The sequence below is a fragment of the Chamaea fasciata genome, unplaced genomic scaffold, assembly GCF_029207755.1.
Source record: "Chamaea fasciata isolate MVZ Bird 193981 ecotype frontalis unplaced genomic scaffold, bChaFas1.0.hap1 SCAF_7, whole genome shotgun sequence".
NCBI lineage: Eukaryota > Metazoa > Chordata > Aves > Passeriformes > Sylviidae > Chamaea > Chamaea fasciata.
The window spans coordinates 59,239,578-59,257,175 of record NW_027094092.1 but is presented as its reverse complement, the minus strand read 5'-3'; the positions used below and the strand labels follow the sequence as shown (position 1 = coordinate 59,257,175).

Genomic DNA, 17,598 nt, shown 5'->3' with positions numbered 1-17,598 from the left:
TTGAGGTTAGGGTTGGGTTGGACTTGATGATCCTGGAGGTCTCTTCCAACCTAATGATACTGATTCTGATTCTGATTCTGATTCTTTGAGATGGGAGGCAGCCACTGGGCCCAGCCGTTCTCCAGATGGTGTTCACACCCTCAAACACCAGCTCCTCCGAGCAGCCCCAGTGGCTTCTGAGTGGGTCAAAACTTCAGCTTTTCTGGACAGCCCAGCTCCATGCACAGAGCTCCCTTGTGATTCATAAAATCATAGATGGCTTGGGTTGGAAGGGAATTCAAAGCCCACCTCATTCCACCCCCTGCCATGGGCAGGGACCCTTTCCACTATTCCAGGTTGCTCCAAGCTCTGTTCAACCTGGCCTAAAAGACTTCCAGGAATGAGGAAAGCCACAGCTTCTCTGGGCAAGGGCCTCACCACCCTCACAGGAGGAATTTCTTCCCAATATCCCATGTAAACCTACTCTCTTTTAGTTTGAAGCCAATCCTTCCTGTCCTATCACTCCATGCTCTTGTAAAAAGTCCCTTTTCAGCTCCCTTGGAGCCCCTTCATGTGCTGGAAGGCCACAATTAGGTCACCCCAAATCCTCCTTTTTTCCAGGCTGAACAGTCCCAGCTCTCCCAGCCTTTCCTCACAGCTGAGGGGCTCCTCTGATCATCTTGGTGGCCTCCTCTGGACTCGCTCCAGCAGGTCTATGTCCCTCCTGTGCTGGGGATCCCGGAATTCCCTTAATGCCTTCCTTGGTTTCACTTCTCAGGGGTTTTGTGCTGCTGTTTCAGCGGGGCTCTTTGGCAGCAGCTTCTCCAGCCCCCAGAACACGGCGTGTTTCCTCAGTGGTGTCAGCCCTTAATCCCGCTTTTTTTTTTTTTTTTTTTTTTTCCTTAATAAATGCAAACCTAATTTTCTAACGTCTCCACTTAGATCTAATCCATAAGGCTGTTTATTATCCTCGTTACCCTCTTCTATACCTTTTTCATTTGTATTCAAAAGCCTCTCTTTAATCTGTCTCAATTCTCCAGGTATGGCCTCGCCGCTCTTTCGTACAATCCCATAATGATTTCCACGGATGTGTTTTAGTCCTCTATCGATAGGTCTCGGGATGCTATTTGCCTTCCTTAACTGCTTCCCGCAGCGGGAATCGCTGCTTTTAATATTCCGTGCGCTGACACCTTCAATCTTTTCCTTCACCAGCATCTCGTGCCACCCCATCCAGGGGTTAAATCTTTATTATTTGTGTACGGGCACACTGCGGCTGTGGTGGAGGGGCTGCAGCTTGCACCCAGCACCGTCCGAGGAGGGGTTTCATGTGTCTCAGAGCGGCCAGAAGGCGCTGATCCTTAAAAAACCTCGTCCTGAAGGGACGATCCCGGGAGCAAGGCAGAGGCAGGACACGCCGCGGTCCCCGGCTCCCCCCCCCGCCCCCCCGCCTCTCCGAGGTGGTTTCGCCCCGTCCCCCCCCCGCGCGTTGGTCCCGCCCGGCCGCCCGGCCTCACTTACCGTGCGCCACGCCCCCCCCCCGGCTGTACCAACTCCTTTCAACGGGGGAGGATGGAAGAGAGCGGGAGGCCGCGCTGGGTGGCCTCACCGGGTTTGCGCCTCTCGCTGTTCTCTATCTGAGAGCTGTGATGAGAGAAGCCCCGGGAGGCGCTTTGGGGAGAGCGACAAGGTGAGCGGAACAGGGCTGCCCCCCCCGCGAGGCGGCGGATGGCACAGCCCGCCCGCCCCGCGCGGCCCAACCCGGAAGGTGGCGGCGCACATGGGCGCGGGGGCCGGCACCGCGATCGGCACCGGGATCGGGATAGGGAACGGGGCGGGAGGAGCCGCCGGGGCGCTGGGCGCTGCCGTGGCTGCTCTCTACACGGCCACGCTGCCGCCCGCCCTGCCCGGCGGGGATGCGGGTAATGTACCGGGTCACCGCGCCTCGGCCCGCGGCGGCTGGTGCATCGCGGGCAGCCTGCGGCGGGGGGCGCGGGGGGACGAGCCCGCAGGGCCCCGTGCGTTCCTGTCACCCCCGTGGGGTGGCTGTCACCCCACGGGGACTCGTGCATCAAGTGTCACCCCTGTAGGGCTGCTCGCTCCAGAGGAGCTGGTGCATTGATGTCACCCCTGGAGCGTCGGTGTCGCCCCACAGGGTTGTCATCCCAAAGGTGCTCACTCCAGAGGCCCTGGTGCAACTCCATTAGGTTGGCTGTCATCCCATAGGGATGCTCATCTTATACAGACTGGTGCATGGCTCTCGCCTCTATAGGGTTGTTCGCTCCAGAGGGGCTGGTGCATTGTTGTCACCCCACAGGCTTGCTGTCACCCCATAAGGATGCTCATCCTACAGGGACGGGTGCATTGCTGTCACCCCATAGGGTTGCTGGTCCCATTAGTCGCTGGTGCAGTACAGCCAGTTTTGGGGCGCTCTCGCCTTTGGGGTCGGTGCATTTAAGGCTCCCCACAGCAGCGCTGGCCCCACAGGTGGGTGCAGCAGGGACACCCTGCGTTGGGGTGTGCACCCCTCGGGGCCAGGGGTCAGCACAGCGAGGTCCCCCCTGGGCCTGGTGCCCTCGGGCCATCCCATAATGGTTTGCCTGTATTTGAGCCTTTCAGTGAAGGATTTAGCCAGGGGCCCTGGGGACAGCTGGTGGCTTTAGGAGACAGATGTGCCATCCTGCCAGATGTGCTGTCACTGACTGACTGTCACATTCCCGGGCTTGTGCAGCAGGGAAATGTTTGGATCTGCCTGTCGGGAAGTGCAGTTTCCTGACAGTGCCAGACTGTCTGAATGTTTGTGTTTGGCACTGCTGATCCCACAGGTGGGACAGAGTTCTCCTGTTTGGTCCTGCTGTGGTTTTATTGATTTAACCTGTTCTTGCTTTAAAAAAAAAAAAAACCAAAACAAAAAACAAAAAACAAAAAACAAAACAAAACCCAAAAAACCCCAAAAAACAAAAAAACTTTGGTTTTGAATGTGTGGTTTGGAGGGCTTGGATTTTCCTGGGAATATGTTGATAATTTTTATTTCATGGAACAAGTGTCCAGGATACTTTCTTTCTGTGTCATCCCAGAACAGTGCTCAGTGGCTCTGCTTAACACTGTGCCTCCTCCCGGCCGTCAGTGGTTTCCAATCCAAGCTGTGCATGAAATTCCTTTTAAATAAATGGCATTTTAATGAATTCATGTATTTTACAGGCTCAGAAAGAGAGAGGCACTGGCCAGGCTGGCCATGTGCATCCTGGTGGCTTTTGCTTCTGCTCCCGAGTTACTGAAAGGGCTGGGATTGCTCCTTCTGGGTGTATCAATTATTATGTGATGATTGATATATTTACAGTTGTTACCATTTTGGTTTTTATTATTATTTTCTGCTTTTTATTTTTTTTTCCTGTCTGTGGAAAGCACCCTGTGCTCTGAGCTGTTCATGCTGCACGAAGCCTCAGGACCCTGTTTTTTAATTGTGCTTGGGCCTGGATTCTCCCTCTGGGATGCAAATAACCATTAGCAGCCTTTGCGGAGAGGGATGTAGGTTCTCTTGCTGATGTGATGGATGGATGCTGGGATTTGTTTTTGTGTTTGATGTGAATTATCCCAGTAGACAGAGCGAGCAACCAAAGAGCACGTGGGTTCCCCCCACTTTCCATAGGTTATTGTGGGGTTAGAGGAGATCTCTCAGGACGGTGTCCCCTGACCAGCCCTGTGACCTCACTCCTTCTCTCTCTCCATACTTATTTATTTTTTGTATTTTCTTCTAAATTTCCTGCCTGGCTTCCATGTGTTCACTGGGACTGAGCAGGCACAGGCTCATCCCTGCTGTCCCCTCGTGCCTGTCCCAGCCAGCACTGCGTCTCCCATCACAATGTCAGGACTTTTTTGGGCATTATTCCCCTGGTTTCCCATGGCTTGAGCATGGAGTGCCTCAATGGAATGTCTGTGCATGGCCCTGCTCAAGGTGTTTAATTTGCCTCTGCCTCCTGGAGCTCCAGCTTGTGCCACCAAAAGCACTGAGGCTACTTGTGTGAGTAAAGAGCTGCTTAAGGATTTGCTGTATCTGCTTCCAGGCAGGGAGCCTCATATTTTATTTTATTTTTTAAGCCATCTCTATTTTTAATTGTTCCCAAAGTTTGCAGTAATCCGAAAATGTCAAAGGCAGTCGGTATTTCCACTGGCAGCTTGCTCGTGTTACTTAGTGTTAGAATAAAGAAATGAATGAGAGAATAATAGGGGGAGAGGGAGTTATAATTCAGAAGCATCCACAGATGATAAAACAGCTTCAAAAGGGATCAAATAAAGTTTTTTTTTTTAAAAAAAAGCCAACCAAATGTTCCCTGTGATGTTTCAAACATCAGCTCCCAAACTTGCTGGGAATAAATCAGAGTTCAGGGAGCATCGGGCTGGGCAGTCAGAAACTTGTTTACATCAGGAATCACAGAATATTCTGGATTAAAAGGGACCCACAAGGATCATTGAGTCCAACTCCTGGCCGTGGGGAGTTGGAGGGAATAAACTCTTCAGTTTGAGCCGCTGCCTGAAGATGCCACAGGTCATTGTGTCTCACAACAAAGACATTGAAACTCAGTTTGTGGGTGCTCTAGTTCTTCCTCTGTGTGTTTTGTTATTTAATATTAGTCCTTTTCTCTCCTCCAGCCCATGGAGGCTGTGAGGGATCCTCAGGTGTGGGGGTAGGAGGTGGAGAATTAATCTTATCCAAAATAGTGGGTGTTATGAACTGATTTTACCACTGGAATTCAAAAGACCTGCAGCCTGTGAGCTCATTTTTTGCCGGTCTCCTTGTTTTTTTTTTGTTTTTTTGGTTTTTTTTCCTTACTTCTTACAGGGTTTATTTATATAATTTTTGCAGCTTCCTGGTTGATTTGTGGCTGTATTTCTTTGGGGTTGTTCTTGCCCTTGTTATGAATGTCACGGCAATGTGAATGAACTTAAAGTTTTCCTGTTTTAGATGCACATATTGCTGCATGCCAGAAGGACTTTAGTGGAGGTGAACCCATGCCTGGCTTGGGAGCAGCATCCCTGGGATGTGGTGGATGATGGGCATCACCAGCTGCTGCACACTGGGGAACCCCCACAGTGCCAAATTTAGGGTTTTCTTTAATATCATCATCTTGTGCTGCGTGCAGGAGAATTGATCCCTTCCCAGCCTCGCTGTGCCCTGGAAATGTTGGAGCAGCTGAGCCCTGAAGGGCTCATAATTGGGATGGATGTTTTTCCCTCTGCATCCACTTTTTGGGGGCTGTTTTGCAGTAGGGGTGAAGTTTTCCTGAAATAAGGATAGCCAGTGTTTGCTATAAGTGCAGGAAGCTCCACGTCTCAGAGATTTTGGTGCAGGTTTGGCCCCAGTCGTTGCCAGGCCACAGCTGTAATTCTGCAGAAGCTGCCCCCAGCAGAAGTGGTTGAGCTGCATCTTTGTTTTAAAATGCAGCATTTGCTGTGGTGTCAGAATTTAAAGGTGCTGTTTGTACAACCACCCCCCACCCCGCTTTTGCGTGGTGTGATGAGGATGCGATTGTGCAGAAATTTAAAATACTGTTAATTTAGCATTTAAAGCCACCAGTGCCCTTCATTTGGGTCTTCCCCTTCTAACAATGCTGCCACGACCTTGGCGCTTGCAAAATTAGCAGGACCAGTAAAATTGGATTATGAAATTTGAGGGAAAGAAGGAAAACCTGCCGCGACTTTTAATTTTGTTTGTCCCAGAATGTGTTGTGCCTATTGAATGTATTCAGTGTTCGTTGTTCAGGAGTGTTGGCTGCAAAATGCTCCCGTGTCAAGTGCGCTAAAAATGCCAACTATCCTGCTAACGTGGGTCTTTTTGTGGCAGTTATTTGTCCTGGCATAAAATACAAACAAAATGCAAAATCTAAATGTTGTTTTTAATGGGAGCTGGGTGCAGCATCCACCGACAGGTAAAAGAGTTACTTGTGAAGCAGAATTGCTTTAGCATCAAGGGAGAGCAGCATTCCCGAATAAAAGGGTGCAGATTTGCACGATCAGTGATTATATTTTTCCTCTCTAAAAAGCTCTGGTTTTGTGTTGCTTTCTATTTTTTTTTTTTTTTTTTTTTTTTTTTTTTTTTTTTTTGTGAGGAACAACTGGGTTGTTGAACAGACAATGCAGCTTAAGCGTTGCTAACTGCAGTGCTTGAAAGTTATTGAGTCAGGTGGTTTAAAATTAAAAAATACACAGACGCACAGACAAACGTCTGCATTTTGAGTATCTCAGGCCATTCTTTGCCCGAGCCTACCTATATTTTCACTTATCTGTTCATAAAAGTCTCGCGAAAACACACAAAAGATATTTTGTGCAGTGACATCAGAGGGAGAAAATATTCTTAGAAAATTTCATGCTGTTAAATCTCCACAGATTTACAGTTTTATCCAGTCAAATTAATGCAAAACCCCAATGCAAGCATTTGGATTTTGAAAACTTTGGAGGAGTGTCATTTCCTAATAGTAATTATTGGTTTTACATTATTTTTTCACAGGGGAGCTGATCACAGCCGCATATGAGCTTGGAGTAAGTATTAGTTTTATTGTTTAATCAATGCTCTCATTAACAGTTTTAGGAATTAAGGAAGTTTAATTAAGCATGGAGTAAAGTAGATTAATTTATTTTCAAACCACAGTTTTTACTAACTTATAAGTACAGCACGCGACAATTTACTTCAAGTTTTAAATCCAATTAAACTAAATTATAAAGCAAAGGCTTTACTGTATATACAGTAGCTGGCTTATTATCAACCCAAATTTTGTATAAGCTGGGGAGAATAAAATAAATCGGGTTAACAATTTTAATAAGTTTTATTATTTAATAAACTTTATTATGGTGCATGATCCCTTTAGGCAAGACCTTAGGACTGTCAGCGCGGTGGTAATCCGATAGCAGTGTGGTCTTTCAACTTGCTAACCAATAAAATAGTTGAGAAGCTGCTTTTTTTTTAAAAAAAAAAAAAAGAGAGAGAAAAAAAAAAAACAAACCAAAAAACAACAGCCTTTTGAATGACCCTAATATACTGTGAACCCAAACAAGGAGCCCTTTAAGGCACGCTAATGAAACGTGGCACCTCCTTTTCCTCGCCGCCTCATTATTATGGGTGAGGCGTGGAGCCAGATCCACTGAGGAAAAAAATCTTTGTGGGCTTGGGATGGGCACTGAGGGTTGGGATGGGCACTGAGGGTTGGGATGCGCACTGAGGGTTGGGATGCGCACTGAGGGTTGGGATGCGCACTGAGGGTTGGGATGGGTACGAGGCTTGGGATGGGCAACGAGGGTTGGGGTGGGTACCGAGGGTTGGGGTGGGCACTGAGGGTGACTCAGGGAGTGGATCCTCTCAGGGCTGCCCTGTTCCCATTCCCAGCCTCTCCCCCCTTTCCGACCCCGTGTCTCTCTGTCCCTAGGTCGCCCACCCTCCCGGCTACCCCCTGTTCACGCTGCTGGCCAAAGTGGCCACGGGGCTGCCCGGTGGCTCTCCCGCCTTCCGAGTCAATCTCCTCTGCGGCTTGGTGGGAGCAGCAGCTGCCTCTTTGCTTTTTTGCACGGTTTTCAGGTAAAGTCCTCGGGGGTGCTTTTTCCTTGGCTTCCTGGTGCTTCCCCGGTGGCTCGGGATGTTCCTGTACTCTCCCTCTGCTCTCTGCTGGCCTTCGGACCGGCGTCTCCCCCCCCTTCCCTAATTAGTTCCTCTGATTAACCTAACAGCAACTTAATCTGAATTTGACCTTCTTTCCCACACAAAAGCCTCCCCCTCTTTTATTTCCACCCCCTCTCCCCCCCCCCCCGCTCGCCACCCCTTTTCTTTTCTGTTAAATAATAATAATAGCAATAATAAAAAGTGCGCCCTTTCCCTTGCCCAGCCGTGACAGGTTGTTCGGGCTCATTATCACAAATCACCGCTCGGTTTAACTAACCAGAACTAATGAAGTTTGTCGTTCTCGAAAGATGCAGATGGTCTGTTTAAATTAACAGGATGAGCTTCACCTATCGGGAAACCGTGAACTTGGTTTAATTGCAGCTCCCGGCGGAGGTGGATGGGCAGTTGCCTGCCCGTGGTACCCAAGGAGCAGGGAGAGCATCCCTGCTTTTCCCTGGAGCAGCTCCGGGCTGTGGGGGGAATGTCCGGAGCCTCCTCTCCGGACCTCTAACCTTGAGATGACAGGGAACAATCGGGATGCTCACGTGGTCGCGGGGTTTTTTGTTAACCCTGCTCGTCTTTGATGTGCAAGTTCTGGCTGCTCTTAACCTCAGCCTGACCCATATTTGAGAGGATTATGGCAACCCGTATAAACAATTTCTGATGTTCTTTTGCAGGGAAAATAGGGCACGTTTTTGAGGCTGCGAATGGTATCGGGGCGCTTCGGGATGAGACGGGGCGCTCCCCGACCGGGATTATTTTGACAAAAGCCCTTTTCTCCCACCCTTTTCCACAGCCACCCCTCAGGGAAACCTTCCCAGGGAGTGAAAGCAACCTAGAAATAAAAGCAGGAATAAACGGGGAGGTGGGGGGGGGGAAGATTCTGCACAGCCTGAGAGCCTTGAGCTCGCTTAAACTTTGTTCCACAGGGTCCGTCTTCCTCTGCTGAAGAGGAGTTGCATTTTTGCGCATCACCTTGTGCGTAGCATCAGCTCCAAAGCACACCTACTGGAATTGCTTGAGTAGTTCCTAAATATTTCTGTAGGCATTGAAAGTGATTGCTTTCACCGGTGGGTAATACACGTAATTAAGTCAGTGTCATTTAATTTAATATCCTGCATTTCACAGCCTATTTGGGAAGCTGGAAGTGGCGCTGCCCTCCCGAGCACAGCGCCCGGCGCAGTGTCAGAGCACAACTGCATTCTGTTAAAAACTCCTACAAGGAGTTGCTAAAGGTTTTCTATATTTGGTTCTGATCTCTTCTTTAATGACGGTTGTTCCCATCATTGCAGGTATTTGGAAGATCTTCCCCAGTTTTTAGTTTGAACCGCGGTGTGACAGTTCCTTGGGTGCCCGTTGTGTGCTTTGGAAATGATGCAATTGTTCCTTTAGAGAAATAAGGATACAGGAGAGAAATGACAGGCTAAATTTGAGAATTACTTTGGGAATTACTTTAGCACTTCTGAAGGTTTAGGTGTTTTGTTGTTTAATTGGATTTGGAAGACGACGCTTCTGTCAAATTTAGAATTTGCATGGAGGAACGGAAAACGTGGAAGCGAGAGATGATAAAAACTATTAAGACTTACAGAAATTATTTAATAGATATTGGCAGGAACAATTATTCAGCCTAGCAGTGATTGGTTTTATTTTTTTTTTAAATAATTGTAAGGTCAGTTTTATTGCCAAAATACGATGTTACGGTTTTTGCTTTCGAGCACCTTAAAACTGATTTATTTTTTGGGACATTCATTTGGCTAGAAACAAAAAGAAAAATTACTGCTTTTTTAATTTGCTTTTAAAAGAAAAAAAAAATAGAAAGTGTTCACTGGCTCTGTCTGCTTGAAGCTGTAGCTGTCTGAGGGTGATGTGGTGTCTTTTAAACTGGGCTTGTCCTTCCTCACAAAGGGACTAAACGGGTCTATCAAATCCCCCCTTATTTTTGTGTTGAAATAAAAATTATCTGATGGGGTGACCCCTACGAGGTACCAGTGGCAAAATCAGCACCTGCTCCTCCTGCCATGTGAAACGTGGATGTTAATATGAAAATATGTAGATGTTAGGAGTACAAATAATTGATGAAGTACACATCCTTCGGGAGCAACACGGTTCAAGTGGCAAATCTGCCTGCTCAAACAATAGCCACCCTCCAGCGGGGAGGAAGCCATCTCTATGGAAATGGGGCTGACGCTGCCCTATTGATCGAGTGAAGAAGACATTATACAATGTCAGTTGGGTTGTTACAATTTCATTTGTCGTCTGACCTGAACTTAACCTCTAAAACCTTTCTTTTCTCCCCGCCAGCCGGGCAGGGTTGCTGTTTACCCTCGCACGCGGGTTTTTGCCGTGCCTCCCTCCCTCCCAACTTCCCCATACAGCAAATCTCTCCCTTTTATTTTAATATTTTTTTTTTTAATTAACTTCCCCATTGATTCTTTTTGTTTGAGTCATTTCCCGGAGTTTATTCCTCGGCAGGTCGGGATGGTTTTGTTGCTTAAAGGAGAAGAGTGGCGGTTCCCTCTGTGGCGTTTGGGATGTTGTGGCACGTGCGGGATTAGGGTGGAATTTATTCCTTGAGCAGATTTCCCCTTTGCCAGGTGATGGCTGGCGGGATGCTCCGCGCAGGCAGCGCTGGGGTCGAGAGGAAGCAGCCGCCGCATCGCGTCTGTTTGTTCATTTTATTGTGTTGGAATATACGATATTACTCGTTTAATTACATTATTTTTTTTTTTTTTCTCGAAGCCTGGATTGTTCTTCTCGAAGCAAAATTGTGTCGCAGCACATTGATGCAGAAAGGCTTTTTGTCAGTAATCCAGACTATCGCTGAACGAGCCGTTTGCTCCTTTGAGTTACTTCTCAAGTGTGGATTTTTTTCCCCCCCTCTGCACAGACTTAATAAATTGCTTGTAATTATCGTAAAATGCCATTTACAAAGAGTTTTCTCGGACTGCTTGTAACTGAGGCAGATAATTCATCTTTGCTTTGAAGGAGGGGGGAGCTGCTTTATGTTTTTAGGACTCAGCGAGCGCGGCTGTAGGATTGTTTCTTTAAACAACTATTTATTTGTTTTACTGTGGGAGGCAAAGCATAGCAAGTTTACAAAGTAAACCAATTATCTTCTTATAATATGATTGCCAAAGTGTCATTTTCTGCACAGGGGATGCATTCTTTGCGTTCTCTGTTGCAAAGAGAAATAGGAAGCTTTCTCCTGCTCTAAGTGCATTTTTTTTTCAGTGTATACCTTTCTTAGTTTGGCTGTTTTGGGGTTTGTAAATACACAAAGCTGTTTTATTGCAGAGGCAGTAGCAAAGTAGGTGGTGTCATTGCCCAAGTATTTGTGGGAAGTTTTTGTCAGCTTTTTTCTGGCTGAGCAGGACACAGGGTTTGGAAAGGGGGAAGATGTTGCATTAAATTAAACAGTTCACATCTCTTTGGTTTGCTGTTCTGGGTATCATATTAACTTTTGGATTAATATTTTATACATATATATTTTTCTTTTTTTTTTTTTTTTTTTGTGTTCTCTACCCACTAAACCTTCCAGGCAACAGACTGTGAGCGTGTATAAAACCCAGAGCCAACTCTTCTCCCACCGCCAACAAAGAGGAGAATTAGGCACATTGTACAGTGAAATCATCAAAATGATTCCATCATTTTGAAATCATCGTGATGTTTTGGAAGTGGCACTTGACCCTCTTTATGGCACTGAACTTTCTGGCTCTCAGGATGGATGTCCTGGAGCTCTTGTGGAAAGGTCCCTGAGGAGGACCAGGAGGATCAGTGGCCTTCATGGCCATCCCAGAGGGTCCTCATGGCTGATGCTCCCTTGAAGCTGCCCAGGGAAAAGTCTGCTGCCCCTGATGGGTGAGGAAGTGCTCCATGTCCCTGGGGTACACAGGTTTGCCAGGGCAGGATTCATCCCTGAACAGTTTGACCCCTTTTTTTGTGGATGTGACTTGGGGAAGATGGAGGGATGAGAGAGGAGTCAGTGCTTGCTCAACCAGAGTGGGAAGTTAAGAAACTGGGCTTTGGGGAAGGAGGAATCTCCTTACAGGGCATGTTTGGATTTTTCCAGATTACAGATTATCATAGATTATCTCTCTTGTAGCACAGCAGGAACGTCTTGGGCGTTTGAAAGGCAGCTGTATTTAGTGAGAAGCAGTTGCAAAGTTTTAGGGGGCAGAGAAGAAAGGAATGTACTCAGGTACTAATTTGCTTTTAGAAAATCTGCCGTGATCTCTGGCTAATTGATTGCATATCTGTTTTTATTTCTTTTCCCACTTGTCCCCAGAATAAACCGGTGCTGAGTTCAGTCTGTTTGAAGACGATGCCAAATCTGTTCATTTGCATTTGGCTCTAAAGTAGGCGCACGAGGCTGCAGTAACTCTGCTTCATTTTGAAAAGGGTTGGGGGGGAAAAGAAAAAGCAGGGCAAAAAAACTCTTTTTTTTTTTCTTTTTTTTTTTTTTTTTAAAGACTGAAGAGTCTTTTCTGACAGCTAGTCAGAGTTAGAATTAGTTCAAGGAAATGTTAATAATGCACTGCCTGGCTTAATCCCTTTGATATCACCAGGTATCCTCCTGTTCATGGGTTAATTGCTTTAAAAGCGGAGGCAATATTCTGAGCGGTGGGCCGCTTCACCTTTTCACAGCTGTTACCATTGAGTGACAACTAAATCCCATGTGTAAGATGAGGAAGAGCTCAATCTCCAATTGGGAGAAAATTTATGTAAACCGCAATCCCTTCAGAATGTGCGGAAGTCACAGACTTTCTTGATTTACTCTGCTTTTCCCAGAAAGCTCCATTGTTCCCTTCCCTAAGTCCCATCAACCCTTTGTAGCAGAATATCACAGCGGCGGCAGATAGCTTGAAATATATAAATGCTATCATAGCTCTGATTAATAGCGGCGCTTATGAGTCAAGTCTGATAACGGAGCAGCTCTCCACTCAATTTCAGATACCGCTAATGGAATCTGTCTCCTGCAATTGTAATGTGAGAAGGGCTAATTTGCCATGGAGCTTGGAGCTGTCACCAGCCGGGGATTGGGGGGTCAGATGGGAGCTGCCAGGTTTTTGCCCTGCAGCTTGTATCTCTCGCTTTGAATAGCGCAGCCCCCTGCCTGCCAGGGAGCTGATAGGCCGCCGGGGGGTTTATGCCACTCGTACAATAGCGAAGGGCTGCATGGGCTGACTTGGTAATTGTGAAGCCAGCTCATTTTTATTTTATTTTATATTTTATTCTATTTTTTTCTCCCCCCCCCTCGACTCCTTCCTTCCCCCCACCCTGCCTCCCCTCTCCTTTTTTCTTTTTTTCCTTTCTTTTTCTTTTTTTTTTTTTTTTTCTGCGGCTGCATAATTTCTAATAAGGGGTTTTAACAAATGTCAGATTAGGAAAAGTTTCTGCAATTACCCAAAAAAAAAAAAAAAAGCCAAGTTATAAAACATTTAAATAGCTCAAGTCGACTCCTACTGTGGGTTGGGGTTTTTTGGCTGCTGGAAGCAGGCGCTGGTTATTACAGGAGCCTGGGATAAAGGTGTATCTATTTTCCAAGGATTGTGAATCAAATAATGGGTCGAACTAATACACCCTTTGCACTTGCAAAGACACCAGGAGAGAAGTTCTCATTTGTAATGGCTGGAAGCACAGTTTGTACAACTCAAGTGTGAGTATGGGGTGATATTTCTTAAAGCAGCACAGCCCTGTGTGCGTTTCATAGATCTGTCATGAGCTGTTCCACTCGTTGTGCTGCTCTACGAATAGCTTGGCATGGAGATGTTGAATTTAAATTCCAAACTTTCTTGGCAAGGGGCTGCTGCAGGCAGGCTCTGCTCCAGTGGTGATGGACATCCTGGAGCATGCAAGGTGTGAGGTTGGGATGTCTCATTCCTCGCTCCCCTGATGAGTTGTCAGGGGGAGCTCTTCCCATCCCTGGCAGACCCACAGAGGTCCTTGCTGCCATCCCAGAGCAGTTTGATCCTCCCTGCAGGAGGATCCAAGGTGACTTGGCTCCAGGACACAAGGGATGGGGTGCAAAATGTCTCTTGCATGTGCTGGTGACCTTCACAGGTTCACATTTCCAAAGGGAGGGACAGAGACAATACCCTTCAGAGGTGGTGTCCTAACTGGACATCTCCAATCCAGGAGGATGTGTGTGAGAGGCTGCAAGGACCAGCTCCCCTTTGCCAAAATCCTCACTGGTACAGCAGTCCTTAACCGCCCTGGACCATCCCCTCTCCAAACTGTGGCGTTTCAATGAAATAACTACAAGAAAGAAAAGTCAAGAAACGGTGGCTGAGTGTGAGGGAAGTGGCATTTTGTGCATGTGGTGGGAGTTGAGGGTGCTGCCTGCTCTCCCCCATCCCAGAAATCACAGGTCTGTGGGAATGCTGGAGCTGTGGGATGCTGAAGTCCCATTTCACACGAAGGACAGCAGCTGGTTGCGACCAGACTGGTTTTGTTTTATTTTATGGTGGCCTTGCCTCTCTTCCCTTCACTCCTTGTGACCATGGGGCTCAACCAGGAGAGATGAGCCAAGCCCTGCTCTCCTTCCTCCTCCTCCTGCTGCGGGCAGGGCTTAAGTGGCTATTGAGCTCCGGGTCCTTGAGGAAGAATAAAATCTGGTTTGCTATTCCCTGTAGTACCTGAGCTGGCTCTTCAGCGCTGAGAGCAAGAGAAACCGCCTTTTGTCGTGGAGTGTTTGTGGCTAAGAGGCAGGCAAACCCAGAGGGATCGGGGTTTTTGGGGATAATTATTGTTACTTAAGCCCTAAACTCGTGTTTGGATTTTAATTTTTAAACAATTCTTCTCTTTCAGCGCCGATGCTCGTGCGTGCTTAAAATTTATCAGTGGGAAGCTTGGTTGTTGAGTCTTCTATGTCCCCTTCTGTTTAGCATGCATTAAAAGAAATAGGTGTTGTTTTTTTTAATTGTTTGATTAACAAGCAAAACCTCTTAAATTCAAAATGTTAACTCTTTAGTGCACTGCCTTGAAATAAAAATACATTAAAGGGATGTATCTTTGCTACTGCAAAGCCACAGAATTGTAGAGACAGAAGTTGCTGGTGATGTACCTGGAGTCTGGAAGTGAACAGGGAACTACTGATATCAGGGTCATCATGTGCAGGTGCAGGGAGAGACAGAATTTTTTTTTTAAAACCATTATTGAGTTAATTAGTGGAGATTTTAAAAATCAGGAGAGTTTCTTCTTCTTCCACTGCCTCAAAAAAAAAATAAAATTAAAAGATGCAAGGCTAAGATCTGCTGCCTGTAAAGTTTTGGAGCGAAGAGGAGGCAGAAATAATCAGCTTATTTCACTAGGTACAGATAGGTGTTGCCAGTGTTAAATACATCAGCTTCAAAAATAAACCATTCCAATTATCTTACTTTTCTTAATGAATCCGGTGCACTGAAGATTGTGTTTAACGAAAACATTTTAATTAAATTCCAGTTCCCATCCATGCATAGCTTTATGATGATCATTTAATATGTTTTGGGGAATTATTAAATATAAAATATCTGCCATTTAAAAAAAAAAAAAGTAAAAACGCTGGTGGAGTTTTTTTGTTAAATACACATGACTTGTAACCTTGGCTAAAGGAAAATTTTACCAAACTTAAAGGAAAGGCTAAATTTTAAATTGCAAACTTGCATGTTTTAGTGATTGCCAACAAATGAGAAGCTAAAAAACTATAATTGCCAAAAAAAAAAAAACTAGTTAAAATATTTAATTTCAGTTTTCCCAAATGTTCCTGCAAACCGTCAATAAAACCTGCAGGTAAAGTAGTCCTGATGAAGGCAAATTCCTACTGGCTGCATCCTTGGAGCTGAGGCCCAGCTGCACATTCTTTCACTTGCATGCTTGAAAAGGAAAACAAAATCATAATTTTTTTTTTTTTTAGTCTTTTCCTTTTATGTTTAGGGGTGCCATGGGAAAAATATGTATCACAAAGGACTGTGTGACCTCTCCTTTGCTGACTCTCTCTGTCCCTTCTGAGCGCGTTTTCAGATGATGGTCATGAAGACTTTTCCACTTTTTGCCATGGCTTCAATTCTTTTCTTCTTCCATCAGCTGGCTCCTGTGTGCTGGGGCTGTTCTTTCTCATACTGGGTCCAAGGAATAGGGAAACAAGCTGGATTTTGGGGGAGCAGCTATCTGTCCTGCCTGCTCCTCAAAATATTGGGATAAAGCTCTCCTAAAATGTTGCTTTTCCATGAGGCCAGTTGAGGATTCAGCTGTTGGGTGTCTTTGTTTTGTAGAACCTCAACTCTATTTGAAAAACGTGTTTAAAGACAGAAGCGTGTGTAGAAGTTGAGTGATGATAAATCTCTGCCGCTCTCTGCTCTGCAGCCCTGATGTGCTGTCAAAAGAAAAGACAGTGTTAAGCATCTGGAAGGTATTTTGGGAAAAAACCAAATGTTTCTTTCTCCCAACACCTGGAAAGCCACCTGCCAGTGCAGATGGCAGTGTGGGGCTCCAGGCAGGGGGGCTGAGCCCAAATCTGGTTCCTTCTTGTCCAGCAAGGCTTCACTGCAGGAAATACTTGCATTGTCAGTGCCAGCCCTGCTGTTTGATTTTGGTGAGACAAGTGACTACGTGCCATGAAAAACTTCTTAACTTCTACACCACAAGTGGCCTCTTCGTCTTGTTCCCTCTGTCTCCACGTTGGTCACTGGGTTCCTGGGCTCTTGGTGGGGCTATGAGAGGTTTCTTTTAGCTCTTGCATTAACTTTCCTCCACAAAATCCTCTGTCTTAACCACAATAATTCTCTCTGTGCCTGTAGTTAAGGCAGACACTATCTTCTGGCTCCCTAATGCCCTGTTTCCTTAGGTAGCATGTCACCAACGTCTTCAGTTGTAGATTGCACTGCCCTCCTTTGCAAAATTTTTCATGCTTTTTAGAGTTTCACAGAATCTCAGGTTGGTTTGGGTTGGAAAGAATCTTAAGGCTCATCCCATTCCAACCCCCTGGGAAGGGACACCTTCCACTAGACCACATTGCTCAAAGGCACATCCAACCTGGCCTGGAACACTTCCAGGGGTGGGGAAAAAAATTCTTGGCTTTTAGCTTCTTGACCTCAATTTCAAAGCTCTGCCCCATCCCTTTGCTTTTTCAGTTTTTCGTATGTCTATTTTACTCTCATTTTTGTGCCTTTTTTTTGGAGGGTTCTTTCATCTCACTCTGCCTTGCATCACTGAACACCCATCAGTGTCTTTTCCACCTTGAGGTTGGTCTTTGGTCCAAAGTGGTGCAGGTGGCTGAGCTGTCCGTGCCTGAGGTTTTTTGTCACCTCCTTGGACAGTGTGAGGTTATCTTGGCTTTGGGGAAGGAGAGATGTGGCAGACTGTCACTCTGTGCTGGAGAATTCCGAGAGGCTGCAGAGGAGCATGGAGACCCTCATGTTGATCAAATTGAGCTGTATAACCCCGTTACCCCAGCTGCAGGGCAGGATTGATTTAATTTGTCCCAAAATCATGCTGACACATCGCGTGGGATTGATTTTTGCTTGTCCTGCCGGTGCTGCTTTGCACTGTGGATTGTTGCATTTCTTCTGCCAGATGCTCTTCATCCTCCTCTGGAGATACCTGCTCTGATTGTTTCCACTTTTCAGAGTTTTCCTCTGAGTCAGCAAACTCACAAATCCATCACTGCTGGTGTCAGAACCTGCAGAAAAACCCTTGGTCTCCAGCTTGCACTTCCCAAAGCTGTTTCCTTGATCTTCTAGAATGCAACATGTTCCCATTTGGTTTTTTGACATCCTGTTGTACTTAGAGGAGCTCAGTGCTCCGTGCATGAAATGGGCTGCCACAGAGGAGGTGAGCCAGGAGCTCAGCAGCTTGGCTTCCCCATGAATTTCCTGGGAAAGTCCAGCCTGGAGAAGATTCCAGGGAGACCCTAGAGCCCCTTCCAGAACCTGAAAGAGCTCCAAGAGAGATGATGAGAGACTTGGACTAGGGCCTGGAGTGATAGGACAAGGGGGAAT

General features: G+C 46.4%; 1 protein-coding gene across 1 annotated transcript in view; it reads left to right on the top strand.

The window, feature by feature from the left end:
- Nucleotides 1-1,756: 1,756 nt before the first annotated feature.
- The window catches only part of TMEM260 (transmembrane protein 260), a 33,260-nt gene continuing 17,418 nt past the window's right edge, over nucleotides 1,757-17,598 (top strand). The window contains exons 1-3 of the mRNA XM_066189066.1: nucleotides 1,757-1,898; nucleotides 6,482-6,513; nucleotides 7,395-7,543. Of these exons, the coding sequence (XP_066045163.1) occupies nucleotides 1,757-1,898; nucleotides 6,482-6,513; nucleotides 7,395-7,543 (323 nt within the window). The remainder of the gene's footprint in view (nucleotides 1,899-6,481; nucleotides 6,514-7,394; nucleotides 7,544-17,598) is intronic.